This window comes from Drosophila montana, unplaced genomic scaffold (genome assembly GCF_035044405.1).
Source record: "Drosophila montana isolate Dmon_TW-CO22-7 unplaced genomic scaffold, ASM3504440v1 contig_2481_1, whole genome shotgun sequence".
Classification (NCBI taxonomy): domain Eukaryota; kingdom Metazoa; phylum Arthropoda; class Insecta; order Diptera; family Drosophilidae; genus Drosophila; species Drosophila montana.
Window position 1 is genome coordinate 1,395,100 of NW_026997351.1, and position 10,177 is coordinate 1,405,276.

Genomic DNA, 10,177 nt, shown 5'->3' on the forward strand with positions numbered 1-10,177 from the left:
AATTGAATGAGAGTGAGAAAGAGTGATAGAGAGAGAGTGAGAGAGAGAGAGGGAGCGAGAGAGGGAGAGAGAGAGAGGGCGCTAGCGATAAGGATTTGAAAGAATGCGAGATTTCACGATGATGATAATAGCTGTATTCGCGTTTGTACGATAAGGAATATATAAATATTTTATAATACATATACATATAAATTCGGATTTAAATAATAAGTCCTCGCGGATTATTTTGATAGAACTTTATTTTGACAATGATTTATAAAACACTAGGCCGACTCGCCGTATTGAGTGAGTTAAATTATACACGAAGTCGCTAGGCCGATGTGCCTCAGTGAAAGTCGAATTAAAAACTAAATGTACAAAAGATTGATCAAAAATACCTAAGCTATTGTGTGCTTTCACAACGGCCGCTAGAATGCTTAGCTTGCGCCTCGTGCCATGCCGTCGTGCAAGAACATCCGGCCCAGAGCTATGTCAGCATCTGCGGCTGGTGTTATATTGCATTTTGCTGACCCCTGTTAGCTCGTAGGAACATCCGGCCCAGTGCTGTATCAGCATCTGGAGCTGGTGTCGTTGGCCTCTGTTAACTTATGTACATATATATATATATATTGATGCTGCTTAAAACGCAGATTAGTCGATGTTTTCAGCTCAGTTTCGCGCGACCGCTTTTACTGTAAACATAATGTACATTATCGCCACATCCCAAATGTTGACTTTTATAGGGCTGCTCGCGTTAATTGCAGGCGCTGGCAGTGCGGGCTGGCCAAGGAGACGAGGTGAGTCTGGGCATATTAGTTCTTGTGTGCATTTCTTTCTGAGCTCCATTATGTAAAAGCAGAGGGCGATCTATGCACCTGGACTACAACAAATTATCCCAAGAGCCATTGTAGGCTAGCCAGAAACTGTCCAACATTGTCCGTGTATATCGAGGAAAAGGTTTTGAAATTAACTGAAATACCCAGCTGCGGTTTCATCAACGCTCGCTCCTCGGAGATGTTTTGCTGTCCCGATGAGTTTCACGGCGTGAAAGTCTCAAGCGCTACATCGGCGCCCACGTATGTCACTTCTCTTCCCATTTTAAAGAAATGCTTTTATGTGTCATTCTTTTCCATTCTGCAGAGACAATAATAGACTGAGCTTTAATCATCTGGCGTCCCTCGGTTACTATGCAGATAACCTATACGAAATTGTGTACCGCTGCACGGCGATTATCCTGTCGCCGACCCAATTGCTGGCGACAACCAAATGCCTGGGCGCAAAAATATATGAGAAGCCCAACAGAGTCCTAGTGGGTGTTACAGACCCAAGGATCTCCCTTGGTTCGGAGCTAGAGTTTGAGCTTACGGTACTTTTAGTTTCAGTTTCCGTTTTTATCACTTACTGTGCCTTGTATCAGCTGGAAAAGAACACAAGGGTTTCCATAAAGTGTAAATATTCTGGGTGTGCGTGAACAGACGATCGGATCGTGCCCCCTGAATCGATTGGCCCCTCCTCTACCTGCCTTTAGCTGTTCTTTCTTTCTTCTCCAGTCTCCTTTGAAGTGGGTTAAAAGTGGGAATACGTCTTGTGTAAATGAAAGTAGCAAATATTTTTAATCAGCACAACGAACTATATGTCCATTAGTAAAACTCGGAAACGATTGGAGTTAGAAGTATTACAAGTTAGAGAGCTATTCTCGCGGAGTTTAATGCATACGCAGAACAAGGTTCGATATCTCCCGCAATTTTCTTAATATCATATACGATTCATTGCGCCTTGTTCTATACACATATTTAGTCCCTGAAAATGTTGTATAGATTTGACTGTAAACTCTGAAGTTTTTCAATATTACTTTTTACGTAGAAGAAAGGGTATTCCATAGTTCGGCACTTCAGGCTGGAGCACTTTAAGGGCACTCAGAGCATCCGAAACGTTGACAAAAGTCGCTTCAATCCCATTACAGGCAAACGTCCACTATAAGAACGATCTGGCGGTCTTCAAGCTTTTCAGCTCGATTGATCTAAGTCAACAAAAAATGGCAAATGTGAGCTTGGCTACGATTTGTAATAAGACCGAGCTGGAGGGAGATCCAAAGTTATACGCCGTGGGCTTTGCTCAGAATCATGGTTGGCATTGATATGAATAGCTGAAGCTCTAAGTTCTCCATTTGATCTCTTATCTATCTTATGTTGATAGACTCCAATTGCGCCCTGTTCAAGACGCGCCTTGAGAGATTCAACGACTGCACCAAAGTGGAGCTCAAGCGTCAGGTGTCAGGCATCGATACATCCAGGACGCATATGTGCTTGGTGCCACAGCCGAACGCTTCCCATGGCGGCCAGGGCGATGGCTGCACCAAATGCCTGACGGCCAGCACCAGTGTGCTCCATGTGGAGCGAGCGGACGGCAGTTTCTGTGTGGCGGGCATTGCCACGCCCACCACCAACGATTGCATCGTGAACAGCGATCCGATTTATTACACCAGAATCGTGGGCAGGGGCGGCGAAGAAGAACTGCCCAGAATCCAGGCGGGAAATGCAAGAGTCACCTTTCGGACAAGTTAAAATTAAACGGAATTTCTTTATCACATTTTATAAATAAATATTTTTGTTTCCGATATTCGATTACTTGCCCCGTTTCCAAGTAATCGATAAAAATCGATATCGAAATCCTGTTTTTTGAGCAATTTTGGTAAATAATAAGAGGTAAAATCACCAAACTTGACATGTAGCTTCTAGAATAGTATATATACATATATATCAAGTATCTTTCATTTTATACCTATCGCCTGTTGGAAGAAGATGGTTCAGGGTACAGGTTGTCTTACTTGTTTTGTTTTTTTTCCATTGAATTTCTGTACTTTGTATTCGTATGTCCGAGCATTTGCACAGCATTTAGACTACTGTGAGATATGTTTCAGTTTATTTGAAGTCTCATCCTTGATAATATCCAAAATTCCTGAACGAAATGAATGTGCCGAATCCAAACACAACACCAGCTGCGGAATCCCTAAATTCGGACTTCTTTTACGGCTGGGATTTGCTATTCAAAACGGTGGAGAGCCGGATTGGCAAGAAGGCGGATGTCTTAATGGTCCTCGCCCACTTTCTGCTGACCAAGCATTGTAATTTTCGTTGCGTGGGCATAGGGGATGATAAGAGCCTGCCGGTGGATGAGGCTGGAAGCGAACTGCTGCCAGATCAATGGAATGGGGATAGTTCCAAGTACTCGCTGAGATATGTGCACAATAAGGTGCTCTATTTGCTGCTGGCCCATATAACTGAGGATGCATTGATTGTCAATTTGCTGGATGTGAACACCAAGAACGTGTCCAATCTGTGCGTTACCCCGGACTCCCTTGTGGCCGATCTGCGGGGTAGTATTGCAAAAACAATGCCAACGGCTGGCGCCATTGTTGAACGCTTTCGCCGCGAGCTGTGCGATCCGGTATTTGCGGCAAATGCCCGGGAAATAACCGTACCGCAACGGACCAGCCAGACGCCCGCGCAGACCACAAATCTCCTGGCCGATGAGCCGCGACGTCCGCCAGCATATATGCCGCACAATTTCGAACCAAATCCATACAATTTGCCCGATGTTGGACGCAGCGATCTGGATCCACTCGCCGGCGGTATCGGTAATCTATTCCCTTTTCCACGTAACCCGGTCCCCCCACGACCAAACATACCCGGCCAGGGTGCCCCAAATCCCGATCATGCGCAGCCCCCAGACTGGAATCCCGATCATTATATGTGACAGCGAGCCAGAGCGAAGCCGGGACAATCTTTTGGCAATCACTTACAAAATCAATAGTTTCATTGGATAATATCACATAATAAAAATAAATTACTTTAGAAACTGGACAGAGGCGGGCAACACCTAAGCTGAATGGACTTTACTCCCGACATCTATATAAATTGCGTAGAAGCGATTAACAATGTGGTCTGACTAAAAAAATGATTGACATAATTATCTGACTGGGTTAGGGTGCGTTTTTGATTATGAAATCGGGCACGTTTATAAATGTTTTGATGCATCGATTGTAGATAATACAAGTTGGAGCAGTTCAGAGAGAGAGAGAGACAGAGAGAGAGGGCGCTAGCAGAGAACTAAAGATCTAAGCCCATGCGAGTTCTCTTGTACTTAAGCATATATATATATAAAATGTAATATATGTATATATACTATATACTATATATATAATATATATATGTATATTTGGCTCAATATAATAGGTGGATCGGATCAACTGCCTGCCCTGAGGTTCAGTTTTTGAACCAGTTTTTCCACATCAAATGTTTACATGTTAACCAAAATGAATCAATTGAATTTTAATTGTATAACTGCGCGTTCTACTGAGAATAAGGCAAGGCTAAATTGGATCTCCACCCAAAATTTGACTTCTATCAAAAATGGGTCTATATACCTACATATATACAACTATATGCAATAATGGGGGTCTATTTTTGTTATTGGGAGTGGATAGATTTATGGTTCGGTTCTAAGTAAAAAATAATTTGGAATTTCGGATTGGAACCGGCGACAAAAACTGTTAATATTCTCTTGCATTTATTAAGTGCTTGTTATTAGTAATTTATAATAATATTAATGATGGGTAATAATTATTATTAGACGTGATTAATCTCAACTCTCAAAAATTGCCAGCTTGAATTTTGAAAAAAAAAATCAAAAACAAATTAGCAATTCTCAAGCAATTTGTGCTTAACTGATATGTAGTTCCTCTGACTAGCCTAACTCCCACGGCCTGATTCACACCTGGCTCGGTAAGAAAACAAATGATTGTTAAATGTGTTTCTCTTGCATCTAAATAAAACTCGGAAGAGCTGGCGCTCAGACACTTCCTCACTTCGATGCTGCTCCGCTGCTGTCGGCGTCGGCGTCGGCTGCTGCCAGCGTCGCTTGGGCAGTGGGAGAGCGGCCAGTTGAGCGCGAGCGACGCGCCTGTCCAGTTCGTTGTCGGATCGGCCATGCTACGTATTGCCGTTGTGTTATCATCGCTGCTTTGGCTCTGTTTAAGCAGCTGCTGCTGCGGCTACTACAGCCTCCAGGGTGCGTAGACTCAATCTCAACCAGAGCCTTGTACATATGTATATATATATGTGTGTGTGTGTGTGTGTGTGCTTTGATATTGCAGTCGCTGATCCCTGTCCGACACGCGACTATCTGAGCAGCTGCCAGCCGGCCGACCAGTGCTCGACGCTGGCACAGTTCATCGAGAGTGGCCGGCTGTCAGCGGATGCGGTGCTCAACTGTGGCTATTCTACGACCGGCGAGAATATATGCTGTCCCCGCGAAGCCGGCAACAGCACGAATCTGCGCTTCTCGCCCAGCGACAGCAGGGACAACGATACCCAAGCCACGACGCCGTCCTGGCTGAACATATTTAGGACCGATCGCGAGTACTTGGCGCGCTTGGTGACCACACCAGTGCCAGTTGGCTCGTCTAGCATTGTATTTCCGGACAGAGTCACGACGACGGGCGCCGCATGCCAGACGCCGCTCTACCAGGGTAAATGTGAGGCCGTCTCCGATTGCCAGAGCCTGGTGCCGCTGCTGCAGCAGCGCCGGCTGCGCGATGAGGACGTGCAAACGTGTCGCGACGGCACCGTCGAGGAGATCATCTGCTGCCCCACCAATCTGCCGCTGCATCCGATTGTTCAGGTGGGCACCGAAACGCGCTTGGGCACAGCTGACGATGATGCGGCGGCCATAGCCAAGGCAGTCGAGCTCCTGCCGCATTACACGCATCTGGCTGCGCTTGCGTATCCGAATGCCGCCTTCGATGGACATGTGCATCGCTGCACGGCGCTGGCCCTGACGCCGCAGCTGCTGCTCAGCGCCGCTGGCTGTGGGCATGCCAGTCATGGGGTCTTCGGTGTGGCGGATATGCGCGATGTGGATGTGGATGAGGACTATCTGGTTGATATTGCAGTAAGTAGTCGCTCTCTCTCTCTGTCTTGCTTACTCTTCCCTCTCGCTCTTGCTCATGTGTGGTTGCTCTGCTTTGGCAGCGCGTGGACATGTATCGTCAGGACTTGGCGCTGCTGCGCTTGGCCCATTCAATGCCAGTGGATCAGGCGAAGGCTCCGCATGTCAGTCTGGCGCCCATCTGCAGCCAGTTCGAGCTGATGCGCCTGCAGGTCAGCGGACAGCTGCTGGCCAGCGCGTGGGGCATGGGCAATGGTAAGGCTTAACCCTTACTCGACTAGCTCCAATGCTGAATAACTTCATCTTCTTCTTCCACTTCTACTGCTGCTCCTACTCCTGCTCCTGCTCCTGCTCTAGGCAGCGATTGTCCGCTCTATGAGCTGCCCATGCGCCTGCTGAACTCGGATGCGTGCAGGGACATTGGCAAATTGTCTGCGGTTCAGGATTTGCCGTCGTCGCATCTGTGCCTGGCGCCACGTGATGTCGCCGCGCTGAGCGCCAGCAATGCCAGCTCATGTGCTCCATGTCCGGCTGTTGTTGGCAGCGTGCTCCATTTGCGACGTCCCAGCGGCAGCCGTTGTGTGCTGGCCATTGCCACGCCCACCGGTAGCAAATGCAATGCAGAGGCAATGTATTTTACGAGTCTGCTGGATACACGGCTCGTGCACTTTGTGGAGCAACAACAATACCAACAACAACAACAACAACAACAACAGCAGCAGAAAAGACAGCCAAGGATGCGAAAATGAATTCAATTTCAAAGTGTTTCCACTGCGATGCAGCAAGAAGCAGCTTTCCAAATGTGATTAGTTTATTTGTTAGCGTTAAATATATAAATATATACATATATGTATATATATATTATATAATTATATTATATATAATATATATATTGTATTATTATATTATATATAATATTATTATATACATTTATTTATATATGTATATTATTAGGTCTAAGAAAATGCATATATTATATATGTATATAGCTTGTACCTGTAGCATATTCAGATGTAGACACTTATAAATTATATATACATATAAACTGGTTCTCCAGTGCATTGCTAGTTCAAGCAATAACAATAATTGCTGGCCGCTCTAACTAATGATGAATTCTCTTCTTTCTTTCTTTTCGAAAAAAAAAGTGTTGGAAAATATTATTATAATAGAACAAAAATTTATGTTATTTTCATAATTGGAGAAATTCTCATGGAATGTTGATTCGTTTTAATTTTTAAATATGGTATAGATTCGTTATATTTTGACTTTTTACAAATTTTTATATATTTTTTGTAAATATTTTTCTTCTACTCAATCCGAATGAACTTCGGCGCTGTTGAAGCTAGAGACTTGAAGCTTGGAATATAAGATCGGGTATCAGATAGGATTATATGGCTAAGTCGATCAGAGAAAACTCAGTCTCATTCACAGTCTTATGGAATGCAGACAACTGATGAGCTCCTCTAAAGAACGATCAAAAAGCCGAGCCTTGCATTAACAGCAAGAACTTGCTAAACAGTGGGTAAACAACCGCTTGTATATTTTGTATGCAGTACATACAAACATATATATATATATATTTTTTTTATTATGTTAAAGAAATACAAAATTCATCAATATCGAATCGCTGCCAAAATAGTATGAGCCAAGACTTTGGGCAAAAACCCACTATAAACTATTTGATTCAATTCCATGCCGCTCTCTGAATTCGACTCAGACTCTCGCCGTGTATTTCCCTTGAATCACAGTTTCTTTTTTTTTATTTATATATTTTTTTATTTTAGCTGCTGTTTACTTATGACCAGCGGCTCGTGAATACCTGTAGCTGCGCTCAGTTGCGTATTTTGATTCTGTGAAATGCTAAAAGCTAAAACCGGTTCGACGCTCAGCACGGTCAAGACACAGGAGGAGCAACAACAATGAGAACAACAAGAGTGCTCGACTCGGCTGTGCCCGACTGGAAGTTACCCTGAACCCAGCTCGGTTATAAACATTCTAAGTAGCTAAGGGAAATGCATTCTTGAATAACTTCGGTGCTTAAAATCCGATTCATATGTGCATATGCCAAAGCGCAAGAACCTATCCTTAAAAGTAAAAAAGTAAAAATTTTGTTTGGCGTGGGGGAGGTATCCAAAATGTGATATATTCTCGATCAGTGTATACTATACAACAATCTACATACCAAAAAGTATGGGTACCATGTCTTGAAACCGATATTTATCGATATTTTGGAAATGGTATGTGATATATTTTTGATCTTTGTCCACATATCAAATTTGATGTAAATAGCTCTTTCAATTCTCGAGCTATGCCCATTAGACCATGTCTTGAAACCGATATTTATCGATATTTTGGGAATGGCAAGTGATGTATTCTTGATCTCTGGATAACATCCGAGTATCTACATACCACATTTTGGGTACATTGCTCTTACATTTCTCGAGCTATGCCTATAAAACCATGTCTTCAAATCGATATTTATCGATATTTTGAAAATGCTGAAAGATCGAAAAAAAATGATAATTTTGTTCTCTTATATTTAAAGTCTCTAGCTCTTATGTGTTGATCGACTAAGCTCTTCGTGCTAAGTGATCAGTAAAAGCCCGATTCTGTCTGTTACATACGATACCACCCAATTGGTATACCCTCCTGAGCCATTTTAAGCGTTTTGCAGGGTATATTAACAACCGCTTGGCCATGGCCTCAGCTCTCTGGCTATGGCCACCGCTCCAGCTATGTGCGTTGTAGGGTTCTAATCTCAGCTTCAGTTGGCAAAGCGACGCGTTGCTGTGAGGTAGCCCGTAGCCCCAGCCTCAGCCCCACGAATCGGTGCCGCACACACAAACACTCAGAGAGCCGATAAGAGCCGTGCTCTGCGTTTCCGTACAGCGCCTGGCACCGGTTTAAATTATTTTTTGCTTTTTATTTTAGTTCCATTTTGTTTTATATTATTTTTTTTTTTTAATTGTCTGTTTGCCTTGTGCTGTTAAAATCAAAGTGTTGCAAAAAATAAGAAAAAACAACGATTGTATATTCAAAAATACATTCAAAAATCACAACAACAAGAAAAATATCGAGTGCAGTTGGTTTATTTGTTTGATTTGTTGTTATCAAAACAAAAGGCTTAAAACTTGCGCGTGTCAAAGGTTCGTCTGATAATAAATAATAACAATAACAATCAAAATAACAACAAGAACAACAACAGTAACAACAATAATAATAATAATAGCTATCATAATTATCAAAAAAATATGAAAGCACGAGAAATGTAGTGCACTGCAGTGATATGGTCTGGCACGGTCTATATTCATGATAATTACACGTTGGCTCGCAATAACATGCATTTAACAAGTACAGTGATGCCTGACTATAAACGCATGCGGCTCATTTTCAATCATATTCAGTTAGAACCAACTGACAGTTCATACAGTTGCTGAACTCTTATTTAGCTAACTACTTACAAACACACTTCATGAGAGATCACCTCAAGTGCAGTCTGCCAAAGTGCGCTTTTTTCTGACATCATAAAAGCTTGTCCAACTAACGTATGCATTATTTTCTGAGATATATATATATATATGGAATATATATATATATTTATATAGATCACACATAAAGAATATACCTAAAGAATATACCCTATACCCTATACTAATATGAGCCTGTGACTGTATATACATATATAAACAATCAATATACCTTATACCAATATGAGCGAGTCCAGAAAAAAACAAACAATATACCAATATTAGAGTAGAGTTGGGTTAGAGTTTAAATTTAATATACATATCAAGGCGCGGTTCGGTTCGGTTCGGTTCGGTTCGCGGTTCATGGTGCACGGTTCGGTGCGTTAACCTATTTGTCTGCCTCGTTCGGGTTCGAACATATTTTACATTTTTCAATAGAGAATTTCATATATTTTATTTGAATAATAATAAATATTATTAATATTAATATTAATGCTATTATTTTTACTATTTTTAAAGTATTTTATGCTGGCTTTGGCGAGCTTTTCAATTTAAAATATTTATGTTAAAAGTGATTAGGGAATATTTTCATATGCAGCATAACTAAAGGCAAACTGAAATTTTTCACATATATTCAATTATTCAAATATAAATAAAATAATATATAATATCATATAGTTTAAATAATAATCTGTTCAAAAAAAGGCTTGGTTCAGCTCTAGCTGCTGCTGTTCTTAAGTCACGTTTATGCCATGAAATTGTTGAATTACTTTATTTTCATT

The 10,177-nt window shown here is 42.1% G+C and overlaps 3 protein-coding genes across 3 annotated transcripts; all 3 read left to right on the forward strand.

Moving 5' to 3' along the window:
* Positions 1–641: 641 nt before the first annotated feature.
* On the forward strand, positions 642–2,648 carry LOC135428470 (uncharacterized). Its single transcript, XM_064682513.1, has 5 exons — positions 642–776; positions 836–1,055; positions 1,120–1,345; positions 1,943–2,105; positions 2,176–2,648. The coding sequence occupies exons 1-5, from the start codon at positions 683–685 to the stop codon at positions 2,541–2,543; spliced, it is 1,071 nt and encodes a 356-aa protein (XP_064538583.1). The 5' UTR covers positions 642–682; the 3' UTR covers positions 2,544–2,648.
* Positions 2,649–2,872: 224 nt separating this feature from the next.
* LOC135428471 (proteasome inhibitor PI31 subunit-like) lies at positions 2,873–3,842 on the forward strand. The gene has a single exon (XM_064682514.1). It carries the CDS (start codon positions 2,947–2,949, stop codon positions 3,733–3,735), a length of 789 nt encoding a protein of 262 aa, XP_064538584.1. The 5' UTR covers positions 2,873–2,946; the 3' UTR covers positions 3,736–3,842.
* Positions 3,843–4,835: 993 nt separating this feature from the next.
* LOC135428385 (uncharacterized) lies at positions 4,836–7,014 on the forward strand. The gene is made up of 4 exons (XM_064682348.1): positions 4,836–5,049; positions 5,135–5,931; positions 6,012–6,183; positions 6,286–7,014. The coding sequence occupies exons 1-4, from the start codon at positions 4,851–4,853 to the stop codon at positions 6,675–6,677; spliced, it is 1,560 nt and encodes a 519-aa protein (XP_064538418.1). The 5' UTR covers positions 4,836–4,850; the 3' UTR covers positions 6,678–7,014.
* Positions 7,015–10,177: the final 3,163 nt, after the last annotated feature.